The following is a 25,834-nucleotide window of genomic DNA, read 5'->3' on the forward strand; positions in this document are numbered from 1 at the left end:
TCTCTCCCCAAAGTTCATTCGGGTTTTGTCGTAAAGGCGATCCCAAATACTCATGTGCTTGTATAGTTGAACAAAACGTGATAGTAAAAGTGTTATGTGAGTTGAAGCCAGTATTACCTCCGCCAAGGAGGTTGTGCGATCGAGTCTCTTTATTTATTTGTCTGTGGTCAGGATTACGTCAAAATTACTCGACGGATTTTGACGAAGTTTTCACCACAGATAGATATTAGGTCATGGACGACCCCATTACACTTTGAAGATTATTCGGATCCGAATTTTAGATCCGGATTTACTTTTTTTTTTTAATGCCAATATAAATCGACGTGTTTTTGACGACTCCAGCAACCTTTAGCTGAAGTGAGAAATCTTTTATTATTATTATTATTATTATTATTATTATTATTATTATTATTATTATTATTATTACATTGTTCTTGTCAAGTGTAAAGTTCAATTGTCTCGGTTACTCAAGGCTTAAAAGAAAACAAGACAGGCTAATCGTGAATCGATCAATACACTTCCAATTTAGAAGAGGAAATGTTATGCCTATTAAAAAACCGAAGCAGCGATGAAATTTCTAAGTTGGACGGAAGAATGAAATGAAATGGATGAACTTATCCAACGAGAGTTGTCGATGTCCACAGAATAAGATAGCGGCGAGTTTTCATGAACACTCAAACGAATAACCGAGAATCGGGATAATATAACTGAAAAAGATGAAAATCTCCTTATCCAAAGGTTTTTTGAAGTGCTTAAAACTCCTTTGGGGACTCGTGTGCTTTCTTGGAATATAATTAGGAAGAGTTCTTCAAAGGAGATTCATCTCTATTCAACATTAAAAGGATGAACTGTTTCGTTCTAATTTTGTCTTCCCAGTCAGAGTGCAGAAGTTTCTACTGTCTCCCAATGACTAATGTTTGTTTACAAACAATGCAGAAAAAAAAAATCTGGTGGTTATTTAGGTAGTATCATCTCATAACCGCAAACGGTCCACTGCAGCACTTCAAGGCCTTTGCAGCATCCTTTTGGCTCTTAGCTGACTTCATTTATCAACCTTACCATATCTCTCCATTCCCGTTTCCTTCCATCCTGCTGTACAATCCATCATTTCAAACTGTATATTGTAGATTTTAGCTTTTCCCCCATTTGCGCTTGTTAGTGAATGGTCTCAAGGCTGAAGCGCTGGGCTTTGTAGCTTATTTTCAAAGATGGAAAGATTTTTTTTTTCTTTTAAGGGGCAATAAAGTAAGACTATATTTGACGAGACGTTACACCCTGCACGTTTCACACGCTCAATAAGAAAGACTGTGTTTCTATGCGGTGGCCTAGTTCCTTTTTTTCGTTGTGATCACGCTAATGTTGGCAATATTTGTAGGGGATTATTTCATGTGCCTCCCCGCACTGTCAGGACTACGGTCCATTAAGCAAAGGCACGTGACCATGGCATTTCTTTATTCACGTGACTCGTGTCGTCATAGAAACGGCGTTGTTTTTAATGGGTTGCCAGGCAAAGGAAAACCACGTGGCCTTAGCTCTGTGCTTAGTCATTTTCTTTGTCTTGGTAATGTTGGACTAAGTATTAGATAACACTTCTTAAATTTGGTGTTTAATTTCAGCTTAGTCGTTGATTCAGTTTTAACATGTAGCATGTTTGTAATTAAGTATTATAATTCCCCCCCATTATTCTTTAGACAAACATGAGTAGCCTCAAACTTACCTAGTATTGCTATGAATTCAGTTTGTATCAATTGCAGTTCTTTTACAATATCTAATGTTTATATATATATATATATATATATATATATATATATATATATATATATATATATATATATATATATATATATATATGTGTGTGTGTGTGTGTGTGTGTGTGTGTGTGTGTGTGTGTGTGATTAAATCGCCCAGCTGAGACGTGACGAGTATAAAATAGTATCATAGGCACAAAAGAAAAATTAAAGACCTGGTTGGATTTCGTACTTCCGTCTTATTGGGGAGTCTGAAGATATCACCAATAAGATAAAATTACTAACATCAATCAAATCTTTTCGTGGCTATGATACACACACACACACACACACACACACACACACACACACACATATATATATATATATATATATATATATATATATATATATATATATATATATATATATATATATATATATGTATGTATTCAGTATATATGTTATTACTGCTGGTGAATTGCACAAACTCCTGAGCTCCAAACTCACCTGCTTATTTATAAATAAATCAGTTATACTTGAATTATACCCGAACTCTGAGAATATACACAACTCCCAGGCGGCAATATATAAAAACACTGAATATCCAAAGGTCTCTTACGTTACACTCAAAGCAAAGACTTGGTGATTATTTATGTGAACTATTCAAAACCAACCTTTTACTTTGGACTGATAGAAAATATTGGTGATCGAAATAATACACACTTTATAGAAATAAGTATATTCTTTAAAAGGTAATAATGATATAGAAGAATTATCACCAAAATTAAATAACTCAAAATATTAAATCTGAACAAAACCTTTAGACTAAAACAAGAAAATGTTACTTTGTGAAAATTATACAATCACTTGTTTCACTCGAATTTGATTTTATAAGAATATTTAATTTTGATAATTAATGAAAAGAGCTAACACTTTAACACACTAATGATTAAACAATCATGAAATTTACATAAATGTAACTGTTACACTTAACTCTTTTGGTTCACAACAAAGTTTAGCACAGTTAAGCAACATTTTTAATGTACTTCACTGTTTAACCTAAATTTCAAAGGGCCAGATATCAAAAATTGTGTAAAAAAGTAATTACACTAAAACGCTACACTTGAATTAACATCCAATAAATTTCACCAACGTTTGAACAGCGATATACGTTGTGTAAAAAAAACTTATTCACATTTGAGAGGATACACACTTGAGAAGAGAGAGGGCAGGCGAAGTTTGGCTCTCTCAAAGGGATAAGCTGGATCTCTTCTGCTTATGCATTCCTAGGGACTATATATATTGACTTAATACTTCTAGAATTTTCTAATAGATCATTCTCGTGGTCTGGGAGCCATGGTCTAGCGGCGTAAAGTTGCTAGCGCAGTAAATTGAAGAAGGGTAATAACCTTGCTTGCAAGGCAATTCTCTCTCAGCTAACTCCGCTCACCTACCTCTTGTGACAATAAAATAGAGTAAAACTAATTCGAGAATTTTCATGCACTTTCTAACCACGTGGAAAGATAAAGATGACATAACCCCTCTTATTCATACCTCGCGTGTGTCATACAGCATACCTAAAGGAGATTACATAAGACTTCGTAACAAAATACATAAAATAAAAAGTTAATTCTTAGAAATAACGTAGATTTACATATAGTGAATTGAATGAAAATATAATTAAATGAATGACAAAAGTCTTATGCAATTTACATACATTTACTTAAACCTACATGAGTGGAACCCACCTTACAAGCTGGCTATACATCTCTTAAATACACAAATAAAATACATGAGTAAAATATTTACTCCTATACTAGACCAGCTTCATAAGAATATTATATATATGTATATATACAGTATATATATATATATATATATATATATATATATATATATATATATGTGTGTGTGTGTGTGTGTGTGTGTGTGTGTGTGTGTATGTTTGTGTATGTATGTGTGAGACCGATATATTTCCATGGTAAGTTATAAAGGAAGTGAAGTTTGGGAAAATTTTAATATGATATCCATGTAAATGTAAGGCTGCAAAGAACAGCATGGGAAGTATATGTATTTTATATATTGAAAATTGTATTATTATTTAATCAATGAATCTACCTAAAACACACATGGTAGTTATAAGCCTACTGTTGAAAAGTGGCCGTGTTTAATGTCACGGAAACAGACTTCATTTAATCCCATGTAAGTAGATTTCATGATTTTACGATCAAGCTTTCAAACAGTTCATGGATTAATCTTGAAATTCCCCTTATGTTTTCTGGCATATAACTAATCTGTTCGTCTGACATTATCATTGTTTTTATTGTGGAAGTTACTACGCTCCTGGATGATCGAAATCTTATATACAAGGAAAGTATTTGTCCAGTATTTACTGAATGCTGGATACAGATGTTACTCACGACCTGATCATTAGTCGTTGTAATGGAGTCGGGCTAATTTCTGTAAAAAGGAATAATATTGAACAAATCTCAAATGTTTTGGTTATACAAGGGAAACATTTCGACGATCCTATCAACCCGAAATGAATTCATATCGGATATTATTATTATTATTATTATTATTATTATTATTATTATTATTATTATTATTATTATTATTATTGTTGTTGTTGTTGTTATAAGAAGATAGCCTAAAACCCTATTTGGTAAAGCAAACTCAGTCTAGAGAGTTTGAGAAAGAAACGAAGTATAACAAAGATATTAAACAATATAGGTTAAATAAGACAATTTTATCGCAACCTAAAATAAATAAGCAGAGGATAAACTATAAAACGAATTTTTGTCAGTCTCGTCAACAAAAACAAATTTCAGCTAATTTGACTGAGATCGGTCTACAATTTGGTCGAAACCGCAATGAAAATTTAGGAATACTCTATAGAATTGCGTTTTGATACAGAGAATTTAAGCCTTAGAATTAACGTGATACCTCTTAATGAATAGTCTTGGAAGATCTAAATGAAAAGGATGGTTAGAATTGTGAAGTCTAAGACGTCTCATACATTCCAAAGATTGATATTCACATCAAGAATAATAAGGTACAGTACATAATAAACCTTTACATTTGTCTCGCACTTATCCTGTATAACTTAATTCATCCGATCACATCTGTGTCGGCTCTAAACAGATATAAGTAATTGACTAATTATCTCACCCTCATTGATTGTGACCAACCGACAACAGGTCCAAAAAGTCTTATTATGATCGAGTTAATTAAATTAAAAAATCTCGGTAAAGAATGAGACTAAAGCATAATACCTGTAGATTTTTTAAGAACGAACCGTCGTCAAAATCTTTAGCCCTTGTCGGCTTTAACTGTTTGACAGGTAACCGCTTGTCAATTATAAAATTGACAGTTGGTCACGTGGTCCTCTTTCCCTCCCCAAGTCCCAACTTACTGACTCGCCATTCATTAATCATATGTTGTCACAGAACCGTGTGTATGCTGTCGCTACAACATTGTGATATAATTTAATTTGTTTAGAATTCCTTTTGGTTTTTGTTAACGAGTACACCTTGGATTTGTCGCCTTCAAGTGGTTTTGGATCTTTTGATGGAATACCGGAGGACTGACCCGGGCGAAGGATTGACCCACAATCTTTGGTAAAACTGACCCAGAGTTGTTTGGAGCGCTGACCCACAATGTTTATTTTCTTTTCTAGAGCTAATTCTTTGGTATTATTGGGGCAAACCACCCGTTCATGAGATTTTGGACCCCTTTATATAAAGACAATTATGGGTAACCCTAGTGGGAAACTGGGTTTTTTTTTTGGGTGGGAAATATCATAAACGAGTTATTTACAGCAATGATAATGGCCAGAAATGGAAAATAAGCCCAAGATAACCAGTTGAAAAAATATATGGTTCATGTAAATGGCTGAAAACTGGCCAAACATGGTTATTTAACACTTGAGATTTGCAAATGGGTACATAACCTAACAAACCCACCTAACCTAACCTAGTAGTTCCTAGGTCACAACCCCTAGGCGGGGGCAATCCCCCGAACCCCTTCCCAGGTCACAACCCCTAGCTGGGGCAAGCCCCCGGACCCCCTTCCCAGGTCTCAACCCCGTAGGTGGGGCCAAGCCCCCGGACCCCCTTCCCAGGTCACAACCCCTAGCCGGGGCCAAGCCCCTGGACCCCCTTCCCAGGTCACAACCCCTAGCCAAGGGCAAACCCCCAGACCCCCTTCCCAGGTTACACCCGTTAGCCGGATTGATTTGATTTAAGTATAGATTCCTTATATAAAATTTACCAATGACTGTTAAAAAAAGTTTTTATTACAACATATAAGTGTTAATGTTATATGGAATCCATATGTTATTATATTTAATCAAATAACTTTAATGATAAATTCACTATAGTATAAATACACATTGTTGGTCAGTCCTCCAAACCACTCTGGGGCAGTTTTACCAGAGATTATGGGTCAATCCTCCGCTTGGGTCAGTCCTCCGGTTACCCTTTGATGGTGAAAGTGCACTATGAGTATGGCCATCTGACTCTGAGACTCGACCTTCTGGCGTAATGGTCTGTTTTTCCCCCTAGGGAAAATATGACCCAGGATATATATCCCCTGGGGGAACTTTGTCCCAGGATAATATTCCTCCCTCTGGGCCAAGATTCCCCCTTTGCTTGGTGGAGGTAAGCATTATTTCGGATGGGGGAAAAACAGATCATTACATTGGGTCATAAAAGTAAGTCATTAATTTCTTTAATTTTAATGTTTTTAGAGTACGCAGTTCAACATTACCTCTTGCCAGTACAAGTTTGTGATCTGGGAAGGGTGTCTGTGGGCTTGCCCCCGGCTAGGGGTTGTGACCTGGGAACTTCTAGGTTAGGTTAGGTGGGTTTGTTAGGTTCTGTACCCTTTTGTACCTTTTTATATTTTGTGTAAAGGGTACATGGAAAAATGCTTTAGAATACACGTTAATATTATCATAGCAGTGCTAACGTTAGCATTGGCATCGTAAAGTTGGTAACGTTGCGTAACATTGTATATATGTATATTCCTAATATTTTGTCAAACTTAACATTGATTTCAGTTACGGGAAAAATTTCCTGCTACGCTGGTTTCCCACTGGGGTCCTCCATAATTGTCTTTATATAAGGGGGTCCAAAACCTCATGAACGGGTGAGTTGCCCCAATAATCATGATCAGAAATGTATAAAACACAAGATAGTTAGTAGGAAAAATGTATGATTCATGTATTTGGCCAGAAATTAAAGTATCATATATTTACCGGGTTAAGTAGTTTTAGCTCCTCGGTAGATGTTGCCATGTCCGTTTCTCCTGCCACAATGGTTACCATCGATAGGTCTTACGCTATTATAAATTGTTTTAAAAAAGTGCAAGCCATTTGGGAGGCAAAGTTCTCAAAGGTGAGTGAGGACCTTTCCTCTTTAGTGAATTGCTTTAATATATTAAATGTTCCTGTATTGCCTTCTAGCTCTGTACCCACCCTTGGTATGCCAGGGGAGGTCGCAGGTCTAGTTCGCCATCACCCCTGATGGGTGTATGAGCAACTTGGATGAAGAAACCCCATTGTTACTTCGTTCTCCCTATCGTCAGCGAGGGAGCAGCCCTACACTTTCGCAGGCTCCTTTATCTTCAGATCCAGGGAGGTCAAGATTTTGTTCTCCTTATGTCAACGAGGGAGCTCCCCTGCGCCTTCGCAGGACCATGAACCTTCAAACCCAGGGAAGTCTTCTCCGAGTTCCAGTCGCAGGAAATATTCTTCTAGGAGTTCATCTGCCAGTAGGAGGCCTACCTCTCTACAGTCCACCTCAAGCATGTCTCCCAAGGGTAGATCCACATTAAAACCCAGTCACAAAGAACTGTCTCATCACTCTTGAAGCCAAACACCCGGACTCTCATCCCTCAGGTCCTTGAGGGTATCTGGTGTTTCCTTTGACCGAAGATCCAGAAGCTAGTCAGTCTTCATGGAGAAGCAACCGTAGTTGGTCCCATCATTCCCCAGACCACCTTTCTCCTTATTCCAGGACTCATTGGGAGTACAAGAGACCTCTCCGTTCATCTGTTAGATCCTACCATAGATCTCCTTCAACCTCTCCTGCGATATCCTGAAGGTTCTCCAAACATTCTCGTTGTTTTTTATCCAGTAGTACTGGGAGACGTCACTCCTGAAGCCATTCCCTTCCAGGACTAGACATCTTTCACCTACCAGAAGCCCCAGATCTTTGCAACGTTCTCAGCCGGGGACCCGGCATGACCACAGATCTCCTTCTACAGGTTCCTCATCCAACAATGGAGATGCAGAATTCTCCAGGAGACTTTGGGCAGCAGCGGAAAAATTTAGATTTCTTCAGGACGACCAAGATGGATGACATAGCTCTTGAAATTTTTTGCATTGCTGGTTTATGGACTCCTTCCCAGAGCTCCAGGTCCATAAACTGGAGAGAACTCAAGGCAATCAGGGGGGCTCTTCTCCACTTTAATCCTCAGTGTTCATCTGAAGTAGTCGCGGTGTATGCAGGCAACTCCACCGCGATCTCCTATTTGAAGAAGGAAGGAGGAACAAAGTCTCAACCTCTCAACCTTCTTACTCAGGAGATCCTACAGTGGGCAGAGGATCACAACGTTATTCTCCGACCCCAATTCATTCCAGGGAAGAAGAATGTCATTGCGGACACTCTCGGCAGGGGGACCAGGTGATAGGTTCCGAATGGACCCTTTGCCAGGAAGTAGTGTATCGCCTTGTACACCTTTGGCCAGCAAACATAAACCTGTTTGCAACTGCTTTAAATTTCTGTGTTCGGGCATATTTCAGCCCTCAGAAAGATCCTCAGTTTGCAGGGGTCAACATATGCTTCAAGACTGGAGGGACCTACAGACTTGCACCTTTCCACCATTAAGGATGATGGACCAGATCTTACAAAAATTTGTCATCGCAGAGGTGCACAGTGACCCTGGTAGCCCCGTTCTGGCCTCAGAAGGTATGGTTTGCAAGACTCCTAGAACTTTCCATTGACATTCCAACCACCTGGAGACTGTCAAGCATATTGCTAGAACGAGGGGTGTGTCTTCAGCAGTGGCTTAACAGCTCACCAAGGCACGAAGACACACTACCAATTTAAACTACCTGCGTAAGTGGGTAGTTTATAGAGGTTGGTGTAAGAGGAACCACACTTCGTCTAGGCCTACAGTTCCAAAGATTGCGGATTTCCTCCTTTATCTACGGAAGGAGAGAGAGCTTTGTGTCAGCCGTTAAAGCTTATAAGTCGGCACTAGCCTCTGTGTTTAGGCTGTTTTTTTGGTGATTTTTTTGAGGACCCTATTCGCTCTGACTTGATCAGATCTTTTGAGATTGAGGTTCCCAAGTTTTTCATTAGTCCTCCTTAGTGGGACTTCTCGCAGGGGCTCCGTTTGAACCTCTTGGGTTAGCATCTCTGCAATACTTGATTACCAAGACACTTTTCTTGATTACTGTAGCTACAGCCAAGAGACTGGGAGAGATACAAGCCATCTCTGCTTCTGTAGGCACAAGAGGAATGGACATGGTCCTTCCAAAATTCAGAGCCAAGATGGAATCAGAGTCCAACCTTCTTCCCAGAGAGTTTCTTCTTTAAGTGAAACAGTTGGGCATCTGGAGGAGGAGAGACTACTGCCCAGTGAAAACCTTGCTCTATTATCTATCCCTCACAGACTCCGGGCTCTCTTCGTCTCCCCTAAACAACAGTCGAAGGCCATGACGAAAAATGCTGTTTCTTTCTTTATCAGGAGACTCATAGTAAAGGCCTCTCCCCAATCTTTATCAGACAGTGCGTCCAAGAAGGGAAGAGGTACCTACAGTCTGAGCAGTTATTCCACATCCCTTTCCTTTTGGAAGAACTCTTCATTGAAGTCAGTCCTGAATGCTGCTTTATGGAAAGGGAATACAGTTTTTGCTTCCCACTACCTCAAGGACGTTGAGTTGGTGTATAACAACATACAATATCTCTGTCCAATTGTTGCAGCTGTAGAAATTGTTGGTTAAAATCTACTTGGCCTTCTACCCTAAATGTTAGTGGATGTAAGGAAGAATGAAAGGCATGAATGAGATGGGATATGAATAAAGGCTCACTCCATGCGAATGAAAACCTTGCGTAGACAGGTGGTATAAATGCATGAGAGGAAGTAAGGTAGTGACAGCCCATCGGGGGCCTACACCTATCTTACTTCAGAGACATATGACTAGACTAACGGACTTAACCGACATATGCAAGTTGCTGGTACAGGGTTAGGAGCTTAGTTTAGGATAGGGTAGTTAGTCGACTAGGCATTAAGACTGACCCAGCCGTGACTGAACTTGACTCATGGTGATCCAATTCACTGCAACACTTGGAAATGTCCTATATCAGTCAAGGTAACTACTCTGAGGTCCTATTCCTGTTTGTATTCTTTAAAGATTACTTAATTATATCATCTGTTAATATTTATACTTATGCCTTCCATCTAGGATAAATGCTGGTAATCGGCTGAATCAAGTTATACAGGGCAAGTGCAAGACAAATTTTTTTAGATTTAAAATTAATTTTCGAACACTAGCCTGTAAAACTTAATGGAAGACCCTTCCCGCCTCCCCACATTATACATAAGCATGTTTATGACAACATATTCTTAAAAGAATGGCTCAGTAACCGGTTGTTGGAGACCCCCCCCACCATTTTTTGGGGAAGGGAATGAGGACTACGTGATCAACTGTCAATTTTCTAATTGACAGCGGCTATCTGTTAAACAGTTAAAGCCGACAAGGGCTAAAGATTTTGACGACCGTTCGTTCCAAAAAGTCTACTGGTATTGTGCTTTAGTTTCATTCTTTACCGAGATTTCCTTAATTTAATTAAATTAATCATAATGAGACTTTTTGGACCTGTTGTCAGTTGCTCACAATCAATGAGGGTAAGATGATTAGTCGCCTAATTAGTTATATATGTTTGGAGCCGATCGGCTGAATTAAGTTATACAGGTAAGTGTTTGAAAATTAATTTTAGATTTAAAAATTCATTTTTCAGTTGAAAATGAGTCTGCTGCTGAAGACCAGAAAGAACTGTATTAGAAATTTAGCAGAATAGAAATGTAAAAATATATTTTTGCAACAAATAAATCCAAAGATCTTGGAGGATTTACTCCCTTTTTGTGTTTTTGAAACATAGGGAAAATAGATGGAATATTTTCTTCAGAAGTTAGTTTACAATCAAGTACTGAACCTATGATTTGAAATAAATGGGCATAGTTTCAAGGAACATTGTCAATGAGAAGATCTGGGTGGGGATTATTAAATTAAATAGACCTACTAATAATTGGGCTTTGTAATGGGTAACTTGAACCCCCTCAGTATGTGCTATGTATCTATTTAATCTTTACATTTAAGCTATACCAATGTCAAAAGATTGAGCAGCCTAATGTATACACTCAGGACTTCTGAGTGGTGTCCATGAAAAGAGATTAACATAATCTGCATAAGCGACAAGCTTGTTTTCAAGGCTAAACCACACATGTAGGTAATTTAAAAAGCAAATGACTAAGAGCTCTTCACTGCAGAACACCAGAGATTACATTCATTCAGTCACTAAAGTGCCCATCAATAACAACTCTTGGCAATCTATATGCTAAGTATTCTATAATGATAAAAAAACGATCCTCTAACTCCCAACTGCCTGAGTTTGAAAAGAAAAATTTCTTTAACTCCTGATTCAGCACTGTCTAGAAACCTCATAGGCTTCATAGCCAGAATATTTAAATCACTGTATCACTTAGATTGTATGAAGAGCATCACAAACACCAAGGCTCTTGCAAATGACAGTAAGCCAAACTGCAAACTAGGGAACAGATGATAGTTTCAACTTATATATTTAGATGTTTTACCAACTAATGTTCAAACTAGAAACCTAGAACGTGTAAAGTCTTTCAAAATTAAATGTATCTTCAAACCTGTACAGTATTTGCAGACATTACTTACTGTAAAGTATAAAGATGTTTATGAGATCTAGTGTTCCTTTTTCTTCATACAGTGAGCCAAGAAAAAGCTTGGTTAAGATTTCTTGTAGATGCACATGGGATGTATGTCATTTCAAGATTTCCGTAGCAGGTACTCCTCAATTTCTTTGACAAGAACCCCTTGAATTATTTGGCCATTAACCCAACTAAAACACACCAATTGTGTATTGCCTCTATATTGAGTTATTCATTGAAACATCAACAATGAGTCTGTTATTGATATGAAAATCATCATAATCTGTGTACCTATAATTATGGGAAATAGCTTTAGGTATTACTGAAGCCTTTTAATGAGGTATACTTTGCAGTAACTAGTAGTTTTATCAAGCTAATTTTATTCCAGATTGTAGTACACTTTAGAAACCCTTTTGTAATAACTCTTATTGGGGAAATTGTCAGGGACTCATTTCTCTCAGGGTTTTTGTAAAGTAACCCCCTATTTTGTCTCCTCAGCTTTTTGACCGGGAGTCTTGCACTTACACCTACCTTCTGGCTGATGAGGAAAGTAAGGAAGCCGTGCTGATTGATCCTGTCATTGAACTAGCAGAGCGAGATGCCAAACTCATCGAGGAAATGGGATTGACTCTTAAATACGTCAGTAAGTTTTTTATTACCACCTTTAACTTAAAAACTGGGAATCTTTTTTGATGGATTCAACTTTTATGATTAACTGTAAGAATGCTTCTTATCTGATTTTAAGGCTGTTGTATTATTGACTTAAAAATTTTTGTCTCCATTGATTGATTTACCGATTTTTGCCAATTTTAAAAAAAGTATGTCAGATTGCTGATTGACAAATTAACCTATATTTTTTTTACATTGAAATGTCTCGACCTGTAAGATTTCATTGGGTTCTGGATAGTAATTAAATGTGTTGGCAGTAAGGGAATCTGCCCTGCCTTGAAAGCTTTGCCCTTTAGATGTACTTGAGGATAGTGTTAATATTCTTTCATTACGCTTTACAGTGAATACACATGTCCATGCTGACCACATCACTGGAACTGGACTCTTAAAGAAGCTTGTGCCGGGCTGCGAGTCTGTCCTTTCAAAGGTAGGTTTTTTGCACCTTAGTGTACTGTACACTTAACTGCATGCATGTGTACAGGGGATTTTGTAAATTGCATCATTCCAGCTGCATATTTTAGCAATCTCTTACAAAGAAAACTTGTAAGAATCTCATTGTTGGGATAGTAAGTTTTATTTTCTCTATTATAAACAGTATTGATAAATTTCTTTCTTTGTGTTTTGTAAATAATGACATATTGGAGCTATTTGAGTGACAAGTGATGAATGCAGTTCCTAATTCGAGAATAATGCTGAAATCTTAACATGTAGATTTAAAAAAATTGTTCACCCAATGTAAAGTCTTAAATTATAGACAGCAGGAAAAGGTTTTTGTTTCAAACAACCTATGCATCAATGTATAACTGATAAAAACACTAGGATTTTATGGAGTAAAGTTGAAGCCTTTTAAAGCTGCTTTCTGTATTGGATAGTGGAATACTTTCCCCATAGGATTGATTTTTGTGTTTTTTGTTTATGGCAGAAATCACTAAATATTTGAATTTCCAAATATATGTTTGCATAATTATTATGTCAGAAAGTGTTTACTGTACAAGGGAGGAAGTACTGTATTGTATTTAAGGAGTCATTCATTTTACTTCAATAAAAACCAAAACATATTCTTTTGTGGTACTGTACAGGCATCCCAGGGCAAAGCTGATGTTCATGTTGAACCTGGAGAGGAAATCACTTTTGGAGAACAGAAACTTGAAGTAAGAGCTACTCCAGGGCACACTAATGGTTGGTTTTCATCTTTAATTTGTAGTAGAAATTAATGTACGGTATTTTCTTTTTTTTCATAGAGAAGGGTTTTTGTCTAAGGTTTGCATTGCAAGTATGGTACACTGTACGGTAGTTCTGAGTATTAACAGGTTTTAAGTTTCTTCTGAATATGGTAATACTATACTTCCATATTATTATGAATAGTGAATTACGTTATTTTCTGAGCTCCCAAACTCACTCGCTTTTTATTACGAAATCTGATACAACATCGAAATGCCTCCGAGCTCTGAGAATAATGCGCAACTCCCAGACAAAAACATATTCAGTATGAACACTGAATATTAAAAAGGTCTCTTTACTTTACACTCAAAACAAAACTGGGTGATTAGTTTACTTTTAACAGGAACTATTCTTAAATCAACCTCTTACCTTGGTTCTTAGTCAGGGGATACGAGCAAAGTACTGAGAAAAGTATTGATGATCGATATAATAGACTACTTTACAAAAATAAATAAATATTCTATTAAAGATAACAAATTAAAAAAAATTAACACCAAAAATAAATCACTCAATATTAAATCTGAACTAAGCCTTAGACTGAGACAAAATGATACATCATAAAAATTATACAATCACTTGTTTCACTAGAAATTGATTTATGATGATTGTAGAAAATAAATAGGAATTACACTTGCATATACAGTACTGAGCTTTCACTCCCACTTCTTAGGGCTCACCAAGGTTACTCAACGGTTTAACAAAATTAAACACACTTCACTGTTTAACCTGATTACACAGGACTTAGTTAAAAATAAACTTTATAATATAAATTTACTGCAATGTCCATTTGGCTCTTAACTGCTTTGCCTTCTGTCTTTTATTTTGTATCCATTCTGTTTGGTCTGTTTCAGCTTGGCTGTCAGATCATTTAAGTTTTCTACTATAGTTTAAGAACAATCCTATTTCTCATCAAACTCAATTTGATAGAAATGAAACTGGTGATAATCCTTATATTCTAATTATTCTTGATTCCCATCAGCATTCATTTTTTAAGAGATAGTATGGGTTGCTTCATTCAGGGTTATCCTCCATTGGTTTCCACTTTCCTAAACAAATTGATCGTATCATGTATTTACGCTCCGCAATTAAGTTTTTCCATTCCTGCCTAATCTAGTTAAGGGCTTTCATTTATTACTTTGTTTTCATGCAAAAACTTTATTGCAAGAAAAGGGAGAGATTAATAATGGCAAGGATTGTTTACATGGGAATTATGATACACATTTTTTCAGGAAATTAAGATAGATTAGTAAACAGTGGTTTTATTCTTTATATATCATGATAATGTTTTAATAAACTTTGTTCATATTTGTTTTAATTTGTTATAAAGTAGTAGGACTTTTGATATCATTACTGTAATATCAAAAGTTGTCACTTTCTAGATATGAGCACAGTAGTGTAGATTTTTCATTGTCCAGATATAGGCCTACAGAAGCTAAATCTGTTTCTTCATTATTTTATCAGGGTGTGTTACCTATGTCTGTCATGACCAGAAGACTGCCTTCACGGGAGATGCACTTTTGATCCGAGGATGTGGGAGAACAGATTTTCAGGAAGGATCTGCAGATACTCTCTATGACTCGGTGCATGGCCAGATATTAAGTCTGCCTGATGATTACACATTGTATCCAGCTCATGATTACAAAGGTAAGTATAATAACATAAAATCTTTCAAAATATATTCTTAGCAAGCTGAATTTGCAATTACTTAATGCTGTCCCCTACTTCTGAAAAGAAAGCTCCTTAATTTTTTTTATCTTGGAGAATCACATACAGTACATTGCTGTATCATGAAAGTTTGTTGCTTTAACCTTTAAGGTATACGGGTTTACATTAGAACTCCTTTGGTTTATGGATATTCAGTATCACAGGCTTACCAATTCAAATGTCTGTATTTTGGTCTCAGGATAACTAATTATTCACCAGGATGAAGGCTATCCTCTTGAAATGGGTGAGGTTCCTAGTCATAAGAGTTCTATTGTACAGTACTTGGACAATTGGATAATTCTGACTGTGTCTTTTGGAGAAGATTCAGGTTCAGCAGCTTTATTATTATAATTAAAAGGAGAAATTCATCAGCCCAATGATTCAAGCTTAACTCTTAAGCCGACCATACACGCAGAGGACTGACCGTACGGTTTGTCCTGCAGGACTGGAGCAACGCTCCAATCTTGTGAGAAATGCCATCACACGCTACGGACTAGCCTGCTTGGTTCAAGAGGATTGAGCACCCAGGATTAGGCCTACATAGTTACGTTTTTTGGTACTTGTTAACACAATTTGGTACATTACAGGGTATCAAGTACAATTGGTAGCCTACATCTAATTTTGAAAATGCCAAGGATAGTCTTTCCCCAAACCTGATGGAAGAGGGACAACCTTCCCGTACCAGGATCTTTTGTAAAGGATCATTTTTGTGTTAATAAAAACTCCTTTATAGGCACAGAAACAGACTTTTGCAAATAAGTAGACAGAATGGTAGGAAGAATAAAAAGGCCTTTGTGATATAGACCTTAGAGCATCTCTTTGACTTTTGGAGGCCACCTGAGCTTCCACAACATTAATGCTATATTGATTTAATATAGGAGAGATAAGTAAAAGAGTGTTTTTTTGCTTTGGGAACTACCCCAACCATAGAAGTGTACAGTTGTTTTCTACGTCAAATTAAGTTTACAAACTTCTCTGAAGCCTTTAGAGACCCATCCAGTATAGTTCTATCTAAATAGGGTAATCATCTGAAAATCATTAAGATCCAGGTGGCTCTCACACTTTTCTTGTATAAGAATTGAAATAACCACTACTTTAGAATATTCCAAGCAGAAAACATGGCCCTTCGTATTCTGTTGTCAATAAACTTATTTAGTCTTCCAACTTGAAAATCTTGTATTCAAGGACTTCCTATTTTATTAATGGATTAAAGAGAATTGACCTGTTCAGAACAATAAGAATGTTAGACAATGTATCTTTTTCTATTAATAAATGAATGCTTTTTGAGGGAGATAAGATCTTAACTATAGACATAAAGTAGAATTAGTATGCTTGTTTACCACCTATGACAACAATTTATTACTGTAATTCCATTTGTGAAAAAATAGAAAATTTCTGAATATAGATCGTCTTTGAAGCAGCAGCAATCAATGACAAGAGAATAAGTATTATCAGAACTTACCTGCAATAAGTTTTCTCATAAATTGAAATGGAGTTATCTCATCCAGTTTAGTCTCTTCCTCTGTATAATCCTTGCCTTTAGGATTATGCTCTGTAGAATCTTCCAAATGGGAATCATTAAGCCTTCCCTCTAGTTTACCACACTTTTTTATCTGTGCTAGACAAGGGAGTCATTTCAGCAGTTGAGCTCCTCGCATCCACATTAGTTCCACTAGGTAAAATAAGAGATGAGCTAGGAGCCGAGCCTACATTCAGAATCACAAACAATTCTTCTTTACTCAAGGGATTAACTACTGTAATTGTTCAGTGGCTACTCTCCTCTTGGTAAGGGTAGAAGAGACTAGCTATGATAAGCAGCTCTTCTAGGAGAAGGAGACTCCAAAATCAAAACATTGTTCTCTAGGCTTGGGTAGCTCCATAGCCTCTGCTCCATGGCCTTTCACTGTCTTAGATTAGAGTTCACTTGCTTTAGGGGATACACTCGGGCATGCTGTTCTATCTATTTCTCTCCTTATTGTTTTTTGAAGTTTTTATAGTTTATATGTCAAGGATCTAATTTCATGTTACTATTCTTGAAATATTTTATTTTGATTGTTTATTCTTCTCTCAGTTTTTTTTTTATTTCTTTGTTTCCTTTCCACACCGGGCTATTTTTCACTGTTGGAGTCCTTGGGCTTATAGCATCTGGCTTTTCCAACTAGTAATTTGTAATAATAATAATCTGCAGTGGGGTACAACGTACAATGCTTGTGTTCATTTAGGGCTATTGGTGAGAAAAATAATAGAAAAAGTAGATACGGCTTACCCCCACACACAAGTAATGTATAGCCATTCACTGCCATATATCTCAAAACTGAATTAGAGGGGTAGGGCTAGTATAAGGAATGAAAATGGGAAATTTGTAGCTTTAGGGTAAATGTTTAAATTTGACCATCTTCAAGAGAGAAGCAATATGACGCCCAAGGGAGGCTCATAGATATAATTACTCTGGAAAACATGCATGTAGTTGTTTTAGGGAAGGTTTTGAGATGCACTTGGTACAGTACTATGTAACAGATGGGGTCATAAAATTTTCCTCTAGATTATAAAGTAGACATGAAGTAGGACAATTTGGAGGTCCAAAGTATATTTCAAGAGCAAATGGAGAAGAGTGGGAAGTTGAGGAATAAGTGACAGATGGGGAGGTCTTGAAAAGAGGTAGCCCACTTCTTTGACCATGGAAACACTGTACTATGAAGCATGAGGTTAGAGAGTAGCGAAAAACCAAGTAACTGCAGCATTTATGAAATAAAAAAAGATATAGCTACAGTGCAGAAAAATAAAAATATTCCATTAGTGTAGATGAAAATGTTTCACAAGTGCATAAGGTCTGTGCTGCAAACATCATAGTAAGGTCAAGTGGTGAGCACCTTTTCACTGTTACTAACCTGATTTAAAAATTGAATGACTGCAAGTAAAATAAAAGAGATTGTAGTGGGAGATATTCTGGACATCTTCTAAATAGCTTTTTTAATGATTTATATCACCACTTCAGCACTAGGACCCCTTTTGCCAAGATGTGATGTCTATTTCAAAAGGTACTGTTGAATCTCATAGTAGACTCCATAATAACCGATTTGGATGGCTGCGATTGGTATAGGTAATTTTTAATAAACTATTAGACAAGCTGGGATGGACTGCTCCGTGCTCTATTGCTTTTGTGCCTTTCGCTACACCTTGTTGTCTCGTATGTGCTTAAGATTATTGTACAGTATGTTATATGAAAACATTATTATTTTCTATACATACTTACTTTGTAATCAGCTTGTAAATCCGTAGTGAGAGGCTCGCACTCGTTTATTAAAGGTTTATCAAATGTTGAAATGTTGCAAGTGACCAGCAGGGGAAAAAATACAGGCTACACTTTTGTATACAATAATGAATCTAGAGAATGAACATATGCCAGAATGATCAACTCTCAAATCCCCCTTTCCCCGCATGTGGAACCTGTATACTGATAACTCGGCAGATCGACCTATTCTCTCCACTCAACCAGCCTTCTCTAGCTCAAAGGGATAGTAATCATAATCAAGCGCCCTTAAAAATTGATCATTAATCTGAGAGATTTGAAATTGTGGCCACGAAAGCAGAAATTGCCATCATTACAAGTAATAGTGTTCAAGATGTAACTCAAAATTGTTTTTTAAATATTTAACTTAGCCGGTGAATATATATAGCTGCAACTCTGTTGCTCGACAGACAAAAAACTGTAAAAAACTCGCCAGCGATCGCTATACAGGTTGCGGGTGTGCCCATCAGCGCCAACTGTCGGCCAGATACCATACTCAATGTAAACAAAGACTCAATTTCTTCTCTGTCGACGTGTCGACAAGACGTACTTTACTCGCTGTTGAAACCTGGAGTTTTTTTCCATCATCTTTGGTGAAGTACTCTATTTTGGTTTTGAGCTTTCGCTGTGCAGGGTTTTTCTTCAAATAAATCCTTGAACTCTTTTTTGTATCAGATTCATTGTTGATGACTTAGACCGTTTTTTGGAAATTTCCCTTGACCAATTCAAAATGGCTGACCTTTCACAAGTTCCCAAGTTTAGAAAATGCAATGCTAGGGACTGTTCTAGGCGTCTTCCAAAGGCTTCTCTCGACCCTCACACTGTTTGTTCCAATTGTCGGGGTAAAACCTGTCAATTGGAAGATCGGTGTGAGGAATGCGTGGGCCTTTCGGAATTCGATTTTATCGAATTTGAGAAGTACACACGCAGGCTAGAGAGAGATAGATTAAGGAGAAGTTCTTCTAGGTCGATAGATTTTTCCTCTCCTCATGCCCCTCAACCTATTCCTTCCCCTGTAGTGGTTGTTCCTAACCCCCCTCCTAGCACTCAGGAACCATCGATGGCTGACATGATGCGTGCTATCCATGCCTTGGGGGAGAGAGTTGAGTCCCTTGCAAGTGACCGCAATCAACTCATGGCGGATGTTAAGGAGCTAAAGTGCCAAAGTGCCGCGGGAAGTGATAAAGTGCCTAGTGAAAGTGTTGTGAACAGTGTTGCGCTTGAGGGTTCGTCTGTTCGTGCCTGTCGTCCTCCTAGTCCGGGACCTCTTGCAAGCTCCCAAGCCCAGGGTAGAAGCAATGTCGTACGACGCATGGGTTCGAGAGGCCTTGATCAGCGAACAGACGTTCCCTCCATGGTATCAGGCGTATCTCCCCAAGATCGCCCCTACCTACGTAAGACGAGAGAGCCCGTTTTTACCTCGTCGTCCGAAGGTGTTTCTCGTAAGAAACTTTGGACCAAGGTCTCATGACCTTTAAAACGTAAGTCGGTCCCTTCAGGACAAGTCCAACGTCCCGGTTGTAGCCACTGGGTCAGTTCGGACTCGTTGCCGTCATCTGATGACTGCTCACCGCCTAAGAGAGGCAAAGCGGTACCGCCTCAGTCGCTAACCCCGTCTGTTGCCGCACCTGCTCCCGTAGACCCTAAATGGGCTTTGCTGCAAGACATGCAGTCCAAGCTTGCGTCCTTGATGGAGGACTTTAATTCGGAGAAGGTGGCTGCTGAACCTTCTGGCCAACAACCTTCCAAGCGGTCTGTTGTGCGTCCTGTTGACGCTGAGGTTACCTTCTCGCGTCTACCAGTTGAGGTGGTTCCTCCTCCCATGCGACCCAGTGTGGGTTGCCAGCCGCACGTTGACGTTAGGCGACGCACGGAGGTGGTTGTTGACGTTCAGGACGTTCAGCAACCATCAGAGGTGACTTGTTTTGACGCGGTGCGTCATCCTCCGCAACCCGGTATGGTGTTGACTGCACAACCCAGACGGTCTAGACAGTCTCGGGTGGACGCTGTGCGTCCTCGCGCACCCATGGTTGTTGACAGTTCACAGACTGTGCAGCAGTTCCATGACGTTGCGTCCGGCTCCGTCACGCATGCACCAGTGCGACCGGACTCAGCGAGCCAGACGTTGCCTACTCCGTTGCCGTTTCCTCATCAATTTTCGGATGAGGAACTATCTGATGAGGACGTTGCTGAACCACAAGACGATCAACGTTCGGAACTGGACGAGCCTAAGCCAACTCAACCATCATTGGACTTTAGAAAAGTCATGGCTGTATTCAAGGAGTTGTTTCCGGACCACTTTGTTTCTGTGGCTCCTCGTTCTCCTCCGTCAGAGTTTGTATTAGGAGTGCCTGCTACCGCACCTGCCTTTACGAAACTCGTTCTCTCACGCTCATCCAAGAGAGCTTTGCGGCTGTTGGGAGACTGGTTAGAGTCTAAGAAGAGGTTAGGGAAGACAGCATTTGCCTTTCCCCCATCTAAACTCTCTTCTAGATCGAGCGTCTGGTATGCCACGGGAGAAGTTCTCGGCTTGGGAGTTCCTGCCTCTGCCCAGGGCGACTTCTCAAGTCTTGTAGACTCTCCCCGCCGCCTTGCCATGAGACGCTCGAAGGTTTGTTGATCACCATCGGACCTGGACCACCTTCTTAAAGGGATATTTAGGGCTTTCGAAGTCTTTAACTTTTTAGACTGGTGCTTAGGAGCCCTGAGCAGGAAAATCTCTTCGGTAGATAAGGATATTTCCTTGCTCATTATGTCCTGCATGGACAAGGCCGTCCGTGATGGGTCCAATGAGCTAGCTGCCTCATTCACGTCCTGAAGAAGCGAGAGTCTCTCTGTTCTTTCCTGTCTGCTGGAGTTACGCCATGCCAGAGATCTGAACTTCTCTTTGCTCCCCTTTCCAAGTGCCTGTTTCCTGAAGCCTTGGTAAAGGAAATTGCCGCATCGTTAGTTCAGAAGGACACCCATGATCTAGTTGCGTCCTCGGCTCGCAAAGCTCCCCCTTTGCCTACATTCTCTGCTAGACCGAGAATAGACACTCCAGTGTCTCGCTTTATTCCGCCCTTTCGTGGCAGAGCCTCCAGCAGAGGAGGTGCTCGTGCCGAAGGGAAACGAGGGAAGAGGAAAGGACCTAAGTCCTCCAAGGGCAGAGTCTGACTGCCCGCAACTTCAGACAGCAGTGGGAGCCAGACTCAAGAACTTCTGGAAAGCCTGGGAGAAGAGAGGCGCAGATCAACAATCTGTGAAGTTACTCAGAGAGGGGTACAAAATCCCTTTTGTACGCAAACCCCCTCTAGCGACGTCCCCCATCGATCTCTCTCCCAGGTACAGAGAGGAAGAAAAGAGACTAGCCCTGAAACTGGAAGTGTCTCTTTTGCTAGAGAAGGGAGCGGTGGTCAAAGTCTTGGACCTTCGATCACCGGGATTTTACAACCGTCTCTTCCTAGTTGCGAAGAAGACAGGAGGTTGGAGACCGGTGCTAGACGTCAGTGCTCTGAATGTCTTTGTCACAAAGACGAAGTTCTCCATGGAGACCACAAAGTCAGTCTTAGCAGCAGTCAGGAAGGAAGACTGGATGGTCTCGCTAGACCTAAGGGACGCCTACTTCCATATCCCCATTCACTCAGACTCCCAACCTTTTCTGAGATTCGTCTTCGAAGATGTGGTTTACCAGTTTCGGGCCCTGTGCTTTGGCCTAAGCACAGCTCCTCTCGTGTTTACGAGGCTGATGAGGAATGTAGCCAAATTCCTCCACTTATCGGACATCCGAGCCTCCCTTTATTTGGACGACTGGCTTCTCAGAGCCTCTTCCAGTCGTCGCTGTCTGAAGGATCTAAAGTGGACTCTAGATCTGACCAAGGAATTGGGACTCCTAGTCAATTTGGAAAAGTCGCAGCTGGTCCCATCCCAAACTATTCTGAATTTAGGGATGGAGATTCACAGTCTAGCTTTTCGGGCTTTACCGTCGGCCCCCAGAATAGATCAAGCCCTGCTATCCATCCAGAAGATGCTGAAGAAGGAACGCTGCTCAGACAGGCTGTGGATGAGTCTGGTAGGGACGCTGTCATCCCTGGAACAATTTGTATCACTAGGAAGACTACACCTCCGTCCTCTTCAATACCATCTGGCTTTTCACTGGAAAAAGGACAAGACGCTAGAGGCGGTCTCGATCCCGATTTCCGGAAAGATAAAGTCTTGTCTGACTTGGTGGAAGGACAATATCAACCTAAGAGAGGGTCTTCCCCTGGCTGTTCAGACTCCCAACCACGTTCTCTTCTCAGACGCATCGGACTTGGGCTGGGGCGCGACATTGGACGGTCGGGAATGCTCAGGCCTGTGGAACTCGAGTCAAAGGAGCATGCATATCAACTGCAAGGAGCTGTTGGCAGTTCATCTGGCCTTGAAAAGCTTCGAGTACCTCCTTCGAGGCAAAGTGGTGGAAGTAAACTCGGACAACACCGCGGCCTTGGCGTACATCTCCAAACAAGGAGGTACCCACTCACTGACATTGTACGAGATCGCAAGGGACCTGCTCATCTGGTCAAAAGGTCAAGACATCTCCCTAGTAACGAGGTTCATCCAAGGCGACTTGAACGTCATAGCAGATTGTCTCAGTCGGAAAGGGCAAGTAATTCCAACCGAATGGACCCTCCACAAGGATGTGTGCAAGAGACTTTGGGCCACTTGGGGTCAACCAACCATAGATCTCTTTGCAACCTCGCTGACCAAGAGGCTTCCTATCTATTGCTCCCCAGTCCCGGACCCAGCAGCAATACATATAGATGCCTTCCTCCTAGATTGGTCACATCTGGATCTCTACGCATTCCCACCGTTCAAGATTGTCAACAAGGTACTGCAGAAGTTCGCCTCTCACGAAGGGACAAGGTTGACGTTAGTTGCTCCCCTGTGGCCCGCGAGAGAATGGTTCACCGAGGTACTTCGATGGTTAGTAGACGTTCCCAGAAGTCTTCCTCTAAGGGTAGACCTTCTACGTCAGCCACACGTAAAGAAGGTACACCAAAGCCTCCACGCTCTTCGTCTGACTGCCTTCAGACTATCGAAAGACTCTCGAGAGCTAGAGGCTTTTCGAAGGAGGCAGCCAGTGCGATTGCTAGAGCAAGGAGAGCATCTACCATTAGAGTCTACCAATCGAAGTGGGAAGTCTTCCGAGACTGGTGCAAGTCAGTTTCTGTATCCTCGACCAGTACCTCTGTAGCTCAAATAGCTGATTTTCTCTTATACCTGAGAAAAGGACGATCCCTTTCAGCTCCCACTATCAAGGGCTACAGAAGCATGTTGGCATCGGTCTTCCGGCATAGAGGCTTAGATCTTTCCAACAATAAAGATCTGCAAGACCTCCTTAAGTCTTTTGAGACCACCAAGGAGCGTCGTTTGGCTACCCCTGGATGGAATTTAGACGTGGTACTAAGATTCCTCATGTCAGACAGGTTTGAGCCGTTACAATCAGCCTCCCTGAAAGATCTCACTCTTAAGACACTTTTCCTGGTATGCTTAGCCTCGGCTAAAAGAGTCAGTGAGATTCATGCCTTCAGCAAGAACATTGGATTTTCGTCGGAAAAAGCTACTTGTTCGCTGCAACTTGGTTTTCTAGCCAAAAATGAGCTGCCTTCTCGGCCTTGGCCTAAATCTTTCGATATTCCCAGCTTATCGGAGATCGTAGGCAATGAACTAGAAAGAGTCTTATGCCCTGTTAGAGCTCTTAAGTTCTATTTAAAGCGTACTAAACCTTTACGAGGCCAATCTGAAGCTTTATGGTGTTCAGTTAAGAAACCATCCTTGCCTATGTCAAAGAATGCTTTGTCATACTTTATCAGATTGTTAATACGAGAAGCTCATTCACATCTGAGTGAGGAAGACCGAGCTTTGCTTAAAGTGAAGACGCACGAAGTTAGAGCTGTAGCAACTAACGTGGCCTTTAAGCAAAACAGATCTCTGCAAAGTATAATGGACGCAACCTATTGGAGAAGCAAGTCAGTGTTCGCGTCATTTTACTTGAAAGATGTCCAGTCTCTTTTCGAGAACTGCTACACACTGGGACCATTCGTAGCAGCGAGTGCAGTAGTGGGTGAGGGCTCAACCACTACAATTCCCTAATTCCATATCCTTTTAATCTGTCTCTTGAAATGTTTTTTAATGTTGTTTTTATGGGTTGTCCGGAAGGCTAAGAAGCCTTTCGCATTCTGGTTGATTTGGCGGGTGGTCAAAGTCATTTCTTGAGAGCGCCCAGATTAGGGGTTTGATGAGGTCCTGTTGTATGGGTTGCAGCCCTTGATACTTCAGCTCCTAGGGATCTGTCAGTATCCTAAGAGGATCGCGAGGCTCCGTAAGGAAGACGTACTTATAAGGCAGAGTAATCGTCTAAGTCGACTTCCTTACCAGGTACCTATTTATTTTGTTTTTGTTTTATTGATAACTTCTAAAATGAAATAAAAACTCTTAGCTCATAAGATGTAAACATATTTAACTGGTCTCTACCCACCACCCTGGGTGTGAATCAGCTATATATATTCACCGGCTAAGTTAAATATTTAAAAATGATATTTTAATTATAAAATAAATTTTTGAATATACTTACCCGGTGAATATATAAATTAAACGACCCTCCCTTCCTCCCCAATAGAGACGCAGTGGGATGAGAAGAAATTGAGTCTTTGTTTACATTGAGTATGGTATCTGGCCGACAGTTGGCGCTGATGGGCACACCCGCAACCTGTATAGCGATCGCTGGCGAGTTTTTTACAGTTTTTTGTCTGTCGAGCAACAGAGTTGCAGCTATATATATTCACCGGGTAAGTATATTCAAAAATTTATTTTATAATTAAAATATCATTTTACACAAATATAGAATTAGTTTTGTTCAGTTCTATTCTCTGTGTTGTTTATTACAGTTTCAAATATGATGTTTTTTTTCTAATTAAAAGAAAGATTACCAACAAATCACACAACTATGGTTTATCCAATGTATCTACCCTGGGTGGACTTTTCTGTAATTCCAATTGTGGGGCAAAACTTGTTAAACTTACTGTATACTTAAAAGTACCACCATGACAGAAATTCATTTTAAGGTTAGAAAACAAATTATAATACCTGTTATATATTTTAAGGTGGTACTTGATAAATCAAAGAATTGGGATAACTGTTAGTTATTTTCTTTTTCTACCAAATCTTAATCATTAAGGAGGTCAATATGACCGGTATCAAATTATGAAAAGGGCAAGTAAGGTTAAGT

The 25,834-nt window shown here is 39.6% G+C and overlaps 1 protein-coding gene across 1 annotated transcript in view; it reads left to right on the forward strand.

Annotated features, from left to right (window-relative positions):
* Nucleotides 1–25,834, forward strand: part of LOC137652747 (persulfide dioxygenase ETHE1, mitochondrial) — a 74,868-nt gene that overhangs the window by 28,066 nt on the left and 20,968 nt on the right. The window contains exons 3-6 of the mRNA XM_068386153.1: nucleotides 12,201–12,345; nucleotides 12,713–12,798; nucleotides 13,451–13,550; nucleotides 15,054–15,236. Of these exons, the coding sequence (XP_068242254.1) occupies nucleotides 12,201–12,345; nucleotides 12,713–12,798; nucleotides 13,451–13,550; nucleotides 15,054–15,236 (514 nt within the window). The remainder of the gene's footprint in view (nucleotides 1–12,200; nucleotides 12,346–12,712; nucleotides 12,799–13,450; nucleotides 13,551–15,053; nucleotides 15,237–25,834) is intronic.

The sequence above is a fragment of the Palaemon carinicauda genome, chromosome 14, assembly GCF_036898095.1.
Source record: "Palaemon carinicauda isolate YSFRI2023 chromosome 14, ASM3689809v2, whole genome shotgun sequence".
Taxonomy (NCBI): domain Eukaryota; kingdom Metazoa; phylum Arthropoda; class Malacostraca; order Decapoda; family Palaemonidae; genus Palaemon; species Palaemon carinicauda.